Raw genomic sequence first — 14,236 nt, forward strand, 5'->3', positions numbered from 1 at the left:
AACTCAAATATTATCATAAAATACGTTTAAAATGTCAAATAAACTAAACAAAATTTAGTAAAATGATTAAATGTACGCATTTCTAAGAATGAATAACTAAATTGGTATAAAGTTTCGAAGAGAGACTAATTCTAAAATTTATTAAAATTTGAGAGACCAAAATCATATTTAATCCTATAAATAAATAGATAAAAGGAAAAAACTTTAACAGTTCTTATAATTAAGAATTTTAATGTTTTTTCTTCGATACTAAAATTTGATTTAATTTCTTACCTTGATTATATATATATAAATTAAACTGTTATTTTAAAAACCTACTTCATAATATATAAGTTCAGTGCTCAGTGCTCATTTTCCAAAGGTAGTTTCACCAACCATTAGCCTTAATAAAACATAAGTTATTATATTTTAATAAAGCTAACAAAAAAACTCCGTATAAATATGGTGCTTTGGTACGTGCAAATAAGAAAACTCTACCTCGTAACATGATGAAACATAAAAAATTTCAGGTCTCTAATCCATACTACAATATCACTTCATAACGAAATATTTTATAATATACAAATAAAATAAAATAAATAAAATAGATACAATTTTTGTAAATTAAACTTCCAACATAATAGAGTTGATAAGATTATTGTATTAGAATAACAGTGGTTTTGGAATTTGTGTTTAAAATTGCACCAACTCCTCCCAACAGCTGTGGTGCGTGAAATGTTCCCAACCAAACACCTTCGTGGCTTCTGTCATTTCACCACTGTCTGGAACAAAAAACAAATCATAAAATTAATAACTCTTATTCTCATTGTTAATTATACTAATTAAATCTTAAAATTCACCCAACAATAATGCAAATGCCAAGACTCTAAAAACTTTATTTCACAGACTTTTATTTCTATATATGACAAATTATCAGAAATTTAATTTTAAACTAGTAACTATAAATGCTATTTTGTTTTATGAAATGAAAGAAGTTAAGTTTATTTCTTTTAGAAGCCTTTTTCTTAAGAAAGGCAATGCCATGGAAGGTTCAGAGTTTTACTTTTGTTACAGAATATTTTTCTTTAAAAAAGGGGCACTGTTACTTTTTTATCAGCCAATAACATGATTTTTGTAAATATATAAGAAAGAGGATAAGAGTACAAGGAATCCACCTTAACAAAAAGCTGTTTTTGCAGTCGTCAACCACAAAACTCATTCTAACTATATAGTTCTGTCCCAAAACATCAAAGTTATTTTCATTTTTTATTTTTTATTTTTTATTTTTGAGAAAATTATTTCATCAATCAGAAGAATTCTTTCAATTTAACTCACTTTTGATGAGCAATTTGAATGCAAGAACTTTGAACAAAGTATATAAAAATTAAATTTACAATTGTCTTATCGGGAGACTCACAGTGATCCTAGTGTTGTATGATACATATAATCTTAAATAAAATTATAATTGATGGTAATTGATTAGTGAAGTTTATTTATTTTTTTCATTTGAAATGAAGCTCTATTTTTTTTTTCTCAATTATTTTTGCATGATGTTTCATACTAATTAAAATTAATTGATAATTTAGTTTCCTATATATCTTTTACTAACTTTCCCATTTTTCTTCATATAACTAACCAAGTCTCAGTGAGAATGAGAAGTGAAAGAAAATGATTTTCACGATGATTAAATAACTAAAATGAACTCCGTTTATACTTTTACTTGATATGCTCTTCTTATGTAAAAAGAAATAAAATACATATATATTGCTATATTTTTGCTTTATATTGTTATTTATAAATTAATGAAGAATATCAAGCTTTTGCATGTGAGATAAGACTGACATAGACATGTTAATATATATAAATTTAAACTTACTCGTACCTTATAACCACCCGTTTAGTAATAATAGAGTGTTTCTTTTCTTCCATTGTATATCATATCATTTCTCCTTTTAAGTTCTTTTTATGTTACAAAATAAGATAACCCATTAGAGATGTTTTAAATTATTAGATTATTGAGTTGCTTAAATTATTAAAAGATATAAGTGATATAGATGACCGACCATATTGAGATGACTAAACATATTTCGAGACATTTCTTAATTTGAAATTCTAAACTTTTATCGCTTACTAAAAAAGACATTTCAAAAATTTTGAGCATACTACAATTTAGGGTTAAGTACAATTTAGAGTTAAATATATTTTTGTTTTTTAATTTTAAGTAAAAAGTAAAATTAGTTATTTTCAAAATTTTTAATCCAATTTAATTTTTAACTTTTTATAAATATATAGATTTAGTTTTTTTAACAATCAAATTTTATTAAGTTTATTTGACGTTTTAAACACATTTTTCAACTAATATTTAGGTAAAAATGTCTTAAATGGTGTGTAAATAATTTAAATATTACCATAAAACGTCGAATAAATTTAGCAAAATTTGATTAAAATGACTAATTTCATACATTTTTTAAGATGATAAATTAAATTGATAAAAATCATATTTGACTATATTTAATTGTGTCAATCTAAATATTTTAATAAAGTGAGATTATTAAATATAGTCTCAAGAAGGTTTTTTTTTTCCCACTAACAATACCATTATTTTAATTTTAATTCCATTCGGATAACATCGGTTATGTATGATCTAAAATGAAAGAATAAAAAATTAAATTTTTTAATAAATTTGATTTCATACTGTTAGAGAATATGGAAATAGCATTTTCAAGGGAAAATCTGGGGGTGCGAAAAAGGGTTGTTTTGCGGTGTTATGGGGACCACTACCTTTCCTCTGTTTGAATCTGATTAAACGTCTCTCTATAAGTTGGTTCTAACTCTGTGACTCTCCCTCTGAGTCAAACATCTCAAACGTTGTATACAAGTTCTTCACAGCGCATAGCAGAGACCAGTGTTTTTTTTTTTTTATTATTTCAAGGTAAAGAAGGAAGGAAGGAATCCATTTCTTCTTCTTTTTTAACAACAAAGAAAGTTCCTTGCATCTTCTTTTGTTTCAGACCTGGCTTCCCTTTTGTTTTCAATATCAATCAATCTGTTGTACCAATATAAAAAGTTCTGTACAAACCGTGTTAGCATATACACAGACTGGAATAAGAAAGGAAAGAGTCTGTAATAAGATAACTAAAGTGACAGAGATATAGAAAAAAAAAAAAAAAACATTGTATGGAGTTGCAATGGTGTGTGTGCTATATATTTGTGTGTATGTATAATGTATGCTTCCCAGTTTCACTCTCATGATCTCATCAAACACCTCTTTATAGTATACTCCATTCTTGTGTTGTGACACATTCAAGAAGTTTTGATCTTTGTTGCTATATTGTTCATCTTTTGTTTGAACACAGAGAAATGGGAGTTGGAGGCACACTGGAGTACTTGTCTGATCTAATGGGTAGTGGCTACCACCACAAGAAGAAAAAGAAGAAGCAGTTTCAGACGGTGGAGTTGAAGGTGAGGATGGACTGTGATGGGTGTGAGCTTAAGGTCAAGAACGCCCTCTCTTCACTAAGTGGTGAGTTGCTCACATTCTTGTCATTTTTTCATGTTAGTTATGATATACTCTGACTTGATTCTGATACTATATTAGAAATATTCAATCTCATAAAACCGGACTTTTAAGATGAGAATTACATTTATATACATTTTGTGAGTTGGTCTTATCTCTGATCAACGTGCAATTCAACGTAATTGAATTTAGAAACTCTTCCTTTTAACTTTACGGCCAAACAAATCTTATCATTTATTATATATCTATCCGTGTTACTTATCGAAGATGAAATGGTGAGTGCAGGAGTGAAATCTGTGGAGATAAACCGTAAACAGCAGAGAGTGACGGTGAGTGGGTATGTTGAAGCAAACAAGGTGTTGAAGAAGGCGAAGTCAACAGGGAAAAGGGCTGAGATTTGGCCATATGTGCCGTACAACTTGGTGGCTCAACCATATGCAGTTGCAGCTTATGATAAGAAAGCTCCTCCTGGTTATGTGAGGAGAGTGGAGGTTGCTGCAAACACCGGAACAATCACAAGATATGAAGACCCTTACGTCACCATGTTCAGTGATGACAACCCAAATGCCTGCTCCATCATGTAGACAAAATATATGCCTTTCTTTTCGCACAGCATTGTAAATTTTCAAATTTTAATGCAGTGTTTTTGTCTTTTGCATTTTCATCTTCTTGCTTTTCTCGACTGTTGACTTCTTTTCTGGTTATTACATAAAAAGATGAGAACAAACGTTGCTGTGATGTGATCATTGTTTTCCTATTTTCTTTTTTTTTTTCCTCAGCATTTCAGATTGTACACTTGTTTGCCTGTACCATTGGCCTTGACCTTGGGATATGATATGACATCGTTTTTGTTGTGATTCTCTTTCTGCCATAAATGAAACTGGATAGAGAGTAAAAACATCAATACAACCATATCATGTGCATAACAGTGAGAAATAGTTTATTAGATATGCAATTATCTAAATGTACCAGAGATATATTTTTAATCCTCAATGGTACTTATTCGTAGTTTAGTTTTGATCGTTTCTTAAAGTTTATTTCCAATTTTTAGTACATCTTGAATTCAATTTTGTCTAGTTTTCTAAAAACATTGGTTGAAGAATTAAATTTAAATAAATTAGGTGTTTTCATAAACTTTAAAATGTAATGAGAGAAAATTTTTCCTTTTACTTTTGATCTATAATTTCACAGGTCTTCTTTCATTTGTACATACAAAAATATATTTTCTCAAAATTTTCTTAAATTAGAAATTGTCTTCATTAAACTTCCCTGTCTCATATTTTTTCATTATTTTAAACAAGGTTATCAATTTCCACCAAGGATAATATCATATCATCTATTGGAATGACAATATTGACCTTGAACTAGAACAAAAAATAATTAGTTTATAAATCTATTTTTCTTTAGGATTTTCCTAAACATTAACCTCTGCACTACCACACACTATATTAAGTAATAAGAATAATTTTTTCTTGATGTGAAAGACTAAACAATAACATACTATATTAAGATTTTTCTGCAAATCCAAATTACTCTTAACAAAAAAAGAAAAAACAATGAAAGAAGAAGATCTACTGAACTCAAAACATAACATAATTTTATTGTCTAAGAAGTTGATTACAGGAGAAAGCAAACTCTTCTTATATAGAAGAGTCTTCTTATATAGAAGAGTGAAGACTTCAAAAGTGTCAAAGAAATAAAGTGACAACAGTCATAAAGCTGACAGATGTTACGATTGAGTTTGGAACATAAAAACAGAAATTGATTTGCTTTCTTTGACACTGTAGTTGTTTTTACTCTTCTATAAGAGTTTGTTTTATGTTGTAATCAACTTCGTATACCATAAAATTTTGTCACGTTTTCAGTTCAGTAGATCTTCTCTCATTTTGTTCCTCTTTTCTATTAACTCTCCACAACCAAACTTTAACACTGATGCTAAGATTTTGGTTGGTGCAAACTCAAAAAAATAAAGGCATCAAAATTTGCAATTTTTTACAATGTTATCATTCACAAGACATTACCTATTAAAAATAAGGATTGAGGAAACTTCACCATTCCTATTACCATTGAAAAATTGTCCATGGGTTGTGCATAGTTTGATTTGGTGGAAAACATTAATTTGATGTCTTTGTATACATCGGATAAGGTTGAAGATATGGAAGTGAAACCAACACGTAGGACACTACAATTTGTAGATCAATCTGTCAAATATCCATATGTTTTTGAAAATATTCTTTTAAGATGTTTTTTTTTTCCTGCAAATTTTGTGGTGATGGATATGACTAAAAATTCAGAAGTTCCCATAATCTTGGGGGAACTATTTATGAAGATATCTCAAACCATTATTGATGCTAGAAAGAGGAGATTCAAGCTTAAAGTTCAAGATGAGGTTATCACTTTTAATGTTATAGATACCACATATAATGGTGTTTATTTTTTATTAGATGCACTTGCTATGATGGAGGAAAACGTCTGAAGTCAATTGCACGTGTGTTCTACTTTGGAACGAGTTTTACTCAATTCTTTTCAAGAACTCACAGAAGGAGGAGGAGAAAGATGTAGAAAAATTTGAGGCTTGGAAGTGTTGAAGATATAACAAGAGAAGAATTTATGTGAAGAGAAACCTAAGTTAGAACTTAATATACTTCCATCTCACATTAAATATTGAAGAAAATCAGGAGAAGCTGATACATTTTTTACTTAAAGAAGAAAAACTTATTATTTTGAACTTATATAAATGGAAGCTCTAGAGTGACATATTCCCAAATGGCTATTCATAGCTACAATCACTATTATTAAAGTAATTGGATCTACTATAAAGTAATTACATTTTTTATTATTCAATTATAGATTATTATTATTATTTTGCTACTCTTTTATGGTTAAGTTTGTTTTGGTCTGTCCATCTAATTACGTGTTTTTTTATTTCTCAATTGTAATTGGGAAATTACATTGAATTGTGATATAGATAAAATAATTAAGATTTTATATGCTTAGGGATAGAGTGAGAAAGGACAGGGCATAGTTAGAACCCTTTTTCTTAAAACTATTGACTTAATACACTAATTCAAAATATTTTAGCACTTCAGATATTAACGCTAGAAAAATTGTGGGTTGATGATAATTAGATCTTGGATGAGAAATACGTTAATTACATTTTAAGAAGCCTAACTGACTTTAAATCCAAAGATTTGACTCATCCAAATTAAATTCATGGCGCAAAAATCTAAAATTCAAATATCTTAATATTTTTCATTTATTTTATATGCAATGGTCTCTGATATATGGTTATTTTATCATTCAAATTCTCATAGTATAAGGAAACTATACTTTATTGCCCAAACACAAGCATATGTGGATAAAACTTTTACTTATCACTTTATTACTTATAAGGTTTGGTAATTTTGTCAATATTCTTAACCAAGCAGAGAAGAATATCGTTAGAAAGGACTCCAAATTGCTTGCGATTAGAGGCATTGATTATTTTTCCTGTTGTATACATTCACAGTGGCATTGCATTTTGGCTTTGCCGACCTAGTTACGGAACACTTGGCCCCTCTTATCACCAAAAGGGAAATTTTGACAGTGTGCATTGGAGCTATTTTTGAAAAAGCATACAAAATTTAAACCAATTCCAATACGCTTGGTTCCCAGAAGAAGGTGAAGCAAACAGGAACAATAATGTTGAAGGAAGGCATATCCTTTTTCTCTCAATCAACGTGAGGCAGGAATCAGCTTTACTTTTTCATCTTTGGCTTTTTCTATTTCCCTCTCCCTTTACCTGATCCTCACAAAGTGTAAAGGCACATGCAACCTCGGGATAATGTAGAGGATTCAACATAATTATGCAGATGACTATTCTCATTATTATTATGATCACCCCAACCTAACGTCATCACGTTGTAAGAAAATATTCAATGGTGAAAAACGTATACTGACATAAATCCGTTAAGGTTGAAGGTATTCATTTATGCTGTCCGATCTAAAAACTAGTCAGTCACACCAACTGGTGAGCCCATGTAAGTGTAACATGTTTCTTAAGCACTACCAAATTGGGTAGATAAATTTTAGATTTCAAATTTGCGCTGCTTGTTTAAACATATAAAGTTCTATTATGTCAGAATCTGTTCACAGTGAACTATTATCATTCAAACAGAAGCAATAAAGTTTAACTGAGTCATGCTTATATAAAAGCTAGTCAGATGTTAGCTAGTATGACTGGGCTAATTTGCCTCATAAGTTGAACCAGACACAGAAGCACGACTTGCGTTTCAGAGAATTAAAATTTAGGATGCGTTTAGTTAGATCAATAACCCCAAATGGATTATTAATCAAATCAGCATAGAAATCATATTTGAACCTTTTTAATTACTAATCCTGTTTAACTTTCAAATTATGACTCTCCCTTTGCACTGCTTAAGCAAATATAGTCATGCCTATTTCGGACTGGAAGATCAAAAGGGTCAAGCATGCCATGTATTAGAAGTGACATTTATTATATGAAGAATTAATAAATTTTTATCATTCAGAGAGCAGTATTGAAAATTACATTTACACTAAAGATACACAAGTTGCTCGCGTGTCCTGTGCAGAGATACACGTGAATTATCTAATAGATATCCCAGGAAGAACTGGTCCTTTTTCTCGAAAGGGATATCCAGGTCAATCATGTACCACTCCACTAAACAGGAACAATAACTTAAGGTAGCTGGAATCAGGAAGGAGATTCTGCCAAACAAGGTGATCCACATTCTCCTCTATTTCATTGCTCTAAAAACAATAAGAAATTAGAATTGTACCTATTTTAGATAAACTAGGCCAGAGAAGAAAAGAAAGCATACCAGTAAATATCACCATTATCTCTTTAGCAATAATAGCTTTAAGTAGAGGTTTTCACGTTATACTACAGGAAGATATATTAAATTTATTTACCGCAGGTCTGCTTCTACCTGCCATTTAAACAACATAATGTAAAATTCACAAAGAACTCTGTTTGACGCAAGAATCGAAATATTAGGCAGTCTATGTTTTAACTATGATCACTTTTGTCATCAAATTTTAATTCTTCTTATTAGATATGATCAATTCCAACCGAATAAACTACTAAAGCAGTTGATCAATGCTTTATCATGCAGGTGCTTATTAAATATAATGAATGCAAGCCAATTAAACTACTAAAGCATGTGATAAATGTTTTATCAAGAAGTAGCATACATACAGATGCATAGAATCATCTTGTTAGATGGCCAAGAATGGAAGTTGTACTATTTTGATAATTAGGAAAGAAAACCAACAAGGTTTGATGCCCATTTCCAAGCATACAGAAAGTAATTTAAACACAACAATAGTGTTTGGCTACCATTTCAACTACATATTTTAAGAACATAAAAATTCTGAGTTATGGAAACTCACCCAATTCACGTGTGGTTCATATGCATATAGGTATCTGATCAGATGAGTTCGTTCACCTTGATCTGTTCCCCGAATAAAGCTCAACAAAATTAACATCATACAGAAGAGTGGCGTTGGCGGGTATGTTGCAGTCACCTATTCATTGAATCAGTGACAAACTTATCAAAATCTAACAAATTTAACGAATCATCTTCTGATAATAAACCATACACTTAATATGTACAGCTTTTTCTAGAACATAAGTAATGAACTAAAAAACGCATGTTCCATGTAGTAGTTAAAAGAATCCTAAACAAGTAGACAAGAATTTTACACACACACACACATATATAAAATTTTCCCCTCTCTATAGTGTTATTCTACTACTTTATTGGTGTTGCAGGTGCAGTTAAATTTTCCATATGCGATGAAAAGTAACCTGAGAAGCACCCCGCAGGTTCAGGGCCATATGCTAACTGTGGAGGAATCTGCAGTTTGCGTTTCCCACCTGGGTTAAAAATGGTAAATTAGCAAGTCTATAAAGAGACTAGCAAGTGACACGTGTCATGATCTAAGAATTAAATTAATACCTATCCGCATTGGAGGTACTCCTTCACCCCCTAAAATTCCCTGATCCAGTCCCCTGATTACCTGGACACAATACACTCTCATATGTCACAACATAGCAAAAACTGTTACTAAATACCTTAAGATAAAAAATAAATTCTATACCTTGCCAACACCAATGCGCATGGTGAGAGATCTACCACGTTTATAGCTGCTATCAAACACTATTCCATCGGCAAATCTCGCAGTATAGTGAACCTATGTTGCACATACCATTAATATTCATAATCAGAACAACAACCGATAACTAACTAACAAACTAAAATCTTTGCCTGCGTGCAGAAACTGAGTGAGTAACTAACATTGATAAGCTCACCGAGTGGAGCTTCTACACCGAAGCCCTCAACAATATCACAGTAACCGAGGCCAGACTTCACATACTTGTACTCACACAAAGGCTCTCCAACGGTGGCGTAGTATTCGATTCTTGTGGCGTCCGCGTCCAACGCCGTTAAACCCATCACCCAAGCCGTTACCAACCCAATACCCATTCCAACCAATGGATTCTTGTTACTGTGAACTGCACATGGCAACTTAGTAGGCGCTTCGCAATTCTTACCATTTGGTTTCCAAAAACACGAAGGAGAGCAATAAGGAACGCGAACACTGGAACACAGTGAGAGTGCCATTTTCCTTTCTGTTTCACGTTATCTGTATCTCTACCAAACTCTTTCTGTGCCTCACTCCCGATATTAACGGTTAGCTTTTTCATTCCTATTCTTCATTTTGTTTTTTAGCAAATTAAATATCTTCCGTCTTAAGATTTTATAAAAGAAAAAATAAACTCTACATTTTTTTGGGCTATAAAATGACATATATTGGGCCTTCAAAACTTAATTGGGCCAGCAATAGAAATCAGAAAAAAAATAAATAAAGAAACTCAAGAACGCTCGCTCTAACCTCAAACGGCCACGTAACTACCAAGCACGTTTCTCAATATTCCCCTAACGAACTTCTCAAAGCCGTTCACTCGCGCGCGCTCATATAACCATCTCACTGGCTTCATTTCCCACTTGCACTCACTCCCAACTCCGATCTTTGCTTCTTGAATACTCTCTCCGCCATGGAAATTTTTTTCTCCCTGCGATTTGCGCTTCTCTGCGCCGCGTCTTTCGCTGCCATACTCTACGGCACCAAGGCCACGGCCACAACCGCCACCCCTGCCACCAACCAAGGATTCGAAGCTCCCTTCCCGCCATCCAATCCTCCACAAACTCCGCACAATATCCAAGAACACTCGTTCTTTTCTCACACCGCGCTCCTCCCTCCGATCTTATCTCACCTCGGCTTCCACGAGCTGGCAACGGCGGCACCGTCGCTGTCTGACGCAGCAACCACCGCTTCCTCGGCCTGGAATGGTCCTTCCACAATCTTTGCTCCCTCTGATGCCTCTCTCCGCACCTGCGTTTCTTGCTCCGTCCCGAACCTCCTCCGCGAACACATCGTTCCCGGCCTCTTCACCATCGATTATCTCCGGAAACTTGCTTTCGGCACCAAGATTGAGACCTTGAGTGCAGGACGTTGCATCACTGTTACCTCCGAGACGCATCATCTGAATACTAACACCTACACCAACAACAACAACAACAACACCAACTACACCATGGCCGCCGCAAAGGTCTTCCTCTCATGTTGACTTATAGATTAATTCAGTCGGAATCTCTTTATTTTCTGTTCAGTTTAATCACTATGTATTTGTTTCCTCTTTCGCGAAGGTTTTCATCGGTGGTGTGGAGATCACGCAACCGGATCTTTTCAACAACGGCATGGTAGTTGTTCACGGCCTTCAAGGTTTCGTCTCCCCTCTATCCCCGTTCTCTTGCGAGGTGGAGAGGATGACGTCGCTCTCGTTTCCGTTCCATCCGGATCAACGTTCCGGTCACGGTCAGCATCATCTCCCCTCTAACAACCCGGCCGCGCAACCTTCTATGATGCGCTTGATGCTCCGAGACGCGATGCTCAGGCTCCGCAACAATGGCTTCAGCATCCTCGCCCTGGCGATGAGGGTGAAGTACGCGGAGCTCGTGACCCTCAACAACATGACTGTGTTCGCCGTCGATGACATGTCCATCTTCTCCGGTTCGCACACTTACATCAGTAACGTCAGGTTCCACATTGTGCCGAACCATTACCTGTCGATTGCGGATCTCGAGAAGCTTCCGCTGGGAACTGCTCTGCCGACTCTGGAACGAGGTCAGCCGCTCATCATCACGACCTCCGGCGGAGGAGAGGCGTCGGCACCGATGAGGATTAACTACGTGAGGCCTAAGGTTGCGGATTTGATTCGCAACGTGAAGATCGTGGTGCACAGTGTGTATTTGCCGTTTCCACATATCAATCCTGTGGCTGCTGTTTATGATACTATCGTAGGCGGTGAAGGAGCCTCAGAAGGAGAGAGTGATGTTCCAGATTCTGCAGAACAGACGCCGCAGGGAACTTGTTCTGCTATTGATGGACGTGGAAGTTGCGTCACTGGTGTGCCTCCAATGCCTCACGCCAAGGCAATGGTGGAGATTGAAGACCACCATGGCCTGTGAATAATTCCGTCCTCAGATTCACGATGTGATCTGAGTGAAATTTGTAGTTAGTTCACTTTGTTATCGATGTTAGTTCTCATTAGCTTGAGTACTGTGAAATGTACGTTCCTTTAGTTTGAGCTCGACCTGTGTATAGTCTTATTCAGTCAATCTTGTTGATTTTGTTCTTCAATAAAACCTTCACAAACGTTTAAGTCCGTTACATGCATACTTGAGAGATTTTGGTTTATAATACAAATTTAATCAGATTTTTTTTTTCTTACATTTTAACCCAAAATACTATATATGTTTTGGGAAATAATGAAAGATGAAATAATAGAGTTTCCATACCATAATATGTGATTTGGCTTCACCTTCAACTTAAGTTCAAGATGAAATTCCACTAAATATATATAATGTATCTTTCTATCATTCTTTTGTGATCATCTAATACTTGATTTTAGATGTATCTTATTTATCGAACATATGAATGGGTAATATATCACAATATATGAAGAGGTTTGATAATATATAGTAATAGTTTTTTTAGGTCAATTAGTGTCGAGTCATTTCCTTGCATGAATATTATACTGAGGTCAAAACCCTGTGAGTTAAGATTAAAAGATTGATTAATAAAAAAAATCAGAGGGAGATGCAACAAGCACAACCAAGTCGTGACGATGCACATTCTGAACCTGAAGCTAAGTCTCAATAATACAAAACCAATCATCAACCTCATTTTAAAGACCAAAAAACTTGATTGATGAGAAGTAGTCATTAAGCATGAAATGGCTTCCCGGCCTACAGGTTTGCAAACAGATATGGAGTAAAGTTCTAGTATGGCCCATAAGACGAAGAATCTCATTGTCCCGTCATAGATGACATTATACTTCTACAATCGAAACCTCGGTTTTTTTATATTTTAGGGTCGATTTTAAGTAAAATTTGTAAAAATAAATTCGTTGAAATTATTTTTTGTAAAAAAGGATTAAGTCGTTAGGACGGAACATTAGAGGTGAAGTCGTCCTCCACTTAACCAGTTTTAAAAGGTGAAATTGTTATGAGAGAAACCATTTTCTATTTATATGAAAAGTGAAGTCGTCCTCGTACGTAACGACTTCACTTTTCAATTTTTTTTTTAATTTTAACATTGTATATTTAATGGCATCCATCCAGTTTTTTAAAGTTATCAATATTATTCACCATTGTAGCACGTTGGTCACAACCATTCCTTTCCTTCCATCTTGCTCTCCACAAACTTTCTCTCAGCTTCATTTGTGGGCTCTTTCTTTTTCTGCAAAGTGAGTGCAGCCTGAGGTTCTTTCTTCAAATTCAAACATTTAAAAGGGCCTTTAAGCTCAGGCTTAAGACTACTTGTTTTGTCACACTCGATGATCACGCTGTATGCGATACGTGTTCCGCCACTCACAGAATACCAGTGAGAAAACTCCCAATTCACCTTCTCCTCAAAACTTCTGTTTCCAACTTTGCAAATCACTTTACAAATATTTAAAACTTTAAGGCTAAAATTTGAAAAAAAAATTTGAAAAGTGAAGTCGTTAATTACCAGTACGACTTCACCTTTCATATATGTAGAAAACGGCTTCCATCAATACGATTTTACCTTTAATAAAAAAATAAAAGAAACCGATAAAGTAGAGGACAACTTCACTCTAATATTGTCTTCCACCCTAACAACTTAATTCTTTTTTAAAAAAATAATTTCAACGAACCTATTTGTACAAATTTTATTAAAATCGATCCAAAAATTCAAAAAAGCCGAAAACCTCTGAGCATTTCTTACTCTTTGGTAATCTTTGGTAAATAAAGGACCCACAAACAAAACATATATTACTTCTGCCACATCAGCAGCAAGTGGTAGTCAAATAACAAGGTAGTGTCAAACTCCCATTTTCCTGGATGAAATGTAATGGAACTCTACTCAAAAAGTGTTGCAATCCTTTGGTAGTTATTTCTTACATCACTCAAAAAAGAGTTACATTACATAACATAGAAACATATTACTTTTCACTATTTGGAAAATAGACATCTCTTATTGCCAATGATAAAAGGTTGAGTCAAATTTTTAATTATTCATTATTTATTTCACTAAATAGAACGATACTAAACCTTTAAATATAAGGATTGTCCACCAATTTTATAAATTCTTTAGGAAACATGTTCTTTACAGACATGGATTACCACA

At 33.6% G+C, this 14,236-nt stretch overlaps 3 protein-coding genes across 6 annotated transcripts; 2 read left to right on the top strand and 1 right to left on the bottom strand.

Moving 5' to 3' along the window:
* Positions 1 to 2,791: 2,791 nt before the first annotated feature.
* On the top strand, positions 2,792 to 4,353 carry LOC114176909 (Heavy metal transport/detoxification superfamily protein). Of its 3 annotated transcripts, none has more exons than XM_028062105.2 (3): positions 2,792 to 2,911; positions 3,336 to 3,502; positions 3,782 to 4,353. In XM_028062105.2, the coding sequence occupies exons 2-3, from the start codon at positions 3,340 to 3,342 to the stop codon at positions 4,078 to 4,080; spliced, it is 462 nt and encodes a 153-aa protein (XP_027917906.1). In that variant the 5' UTR covers positions 2,792 to 2,911; positions 3,336 to 3,339; the 3' UTR covers positions 4,081 to 4,353. The 3 variants fall into 3 exon arrangements, with proteins under 3 accessions (XP_027917906.1, XP_027917908.1, XP_027917907.1); XM_028062107.2 differs by lacking the exon at positions 2,792 to 2,911 and adding an exon at positions 2,958 to 3,204; XM_028062106.2 differs by lacking the exon at positions 2,792 to 2,911 and having other exon boundaries at positions 3,212 to 3,502.
* Positions 4,354 to 7,973: 3,620 nt separating this feature from the next.
* Positions 7,974 to 10,213, bottom strand: PNSL4 (FK506-binding protein 16-2). Of its 2 annotated transcripts, XM_028062143.2 has the most exons (7): positions 9,817 to 10,213; positions 9,620 to 9,712; positions 9,478 to 9,538; positions 9,327 to 9,395; positions 8,909 to 9,043; positions 8,338 to 8,445; positions 7,974 to 8,266 (listed from the first exon to the last, which is right to left on the bottom strand). In XM_028062143.2, the coding sequence occupies exons 1-5, from the start codon at positions 10,141 to 10,143 to the stop codon at positions 8,961 to 8,963; spliced, it is 633 nt and encodes a 210-aa protein (XP_027917944.1). In that variant the 5' UTR covers positions 10,144 to 10,213; the 3' UTR covers positions 7,974 to 8,266; positions 8,338 to 8,445; positions 8,909 to 8,960. The 2 variants fall into 2 exon arrangements, with proteins under 2 accessions (XP_027917944.1, XP_027917945.1); XM_028062144.2 differs by lacking the exon at positions 8,338 to 8,445.
* Positions 10,214 to 10,394: 181 nt separating this feature from the next.
* On the top strand, positions 10,395 to 12,259 carry LOC114174905 (uncharacterized). Its single transcript, XM_028059641.2, has 2 exons — positions 10,395 to 11,132; positions 11,230 to 12,259. Exons 1-2 carry the CDS (start codon positions 10,578 to 10,580, stop codon positions 12,049 to 12,051), a joined length of 1,377 nt encoding a protein of 458 aa, XP_027915442.1. The 5' UTR covers positions 10,395 to 10,577; the 3' UTR covers positions 12,052 to 12,259.
* Positions 12,260 to 14,236: the final 1,977 nt, after the last annotated feature.

The sequence above is a fragment of the Vigna unguiculata genome, chromosome 3 (genome assembly GCF_037176805.1).
Source record: "Vigna unguiculata cultivar grain cowpea cultivar isolate G323 ecotype 2 chromosome 3, ASM3717680v1, whole genome shotgun sequence".
Classification (NCBI taxonomy): domain Eukaryota; kingdom Viridiplantae; phylum Streptophyta; class Magnoliopsida; order Fabales; family Fabaceae; genus Vigna; species Vigna unguiculata.

Bases quoted from the DNA above. Each gene is read 5' to 3' on its own strand.
- LOC114176909 (XM_028062105.2), top strand. From the start codon at position 3,340: ATGGGAGTTGGAGGCACACTGGAGTACTTGTCTGATCTAATGGGTAGT. The intron at 3,503-3,781 runs GTGAGTTGCTCA...TGGTGAGTGCAG, and splicing joins CGCCCTCTCTTCACTAAGTG to GAGTGAAATCTGTGGAGATA.
- PNSL4 (XM_028062144.2), bottom strand. From the start codon at position 10,143: ATGGCACTCTCACTGTGTTCCAGTGTTCGCGTTCCTTATTGCTCTCCT. The intron at 9,396-9,477 runs GTATTAATTTAA...TTTTTAACCCAG, and splicing joins AGTACCTCCAATGCGGATAG to GTGGGAAACGCAAACTGCAG. The intron at 9,044-9,326 runs GTTACTTTTCAT...TTCAATGAATAG, and splicing joins ACCTGCGGGGTGCTTCTCAG to GTGACTGCAACATACCCGCC.
- LOC114174905 (XM_028059641.2), top strand. From the start codon at position 10,578: ATGGAAATTTTTTTCTCCCTGCGATTTGCGCTTCTCTGCGCCGCGTCT. The intron at 11,133-11,229 runs GTCTTCCTCTCA...TCTTTCGCGAAG, and splicing joins ACACCATGGCCGCCGCAAAG to GTTTTCATCGGTGGTGTGGA.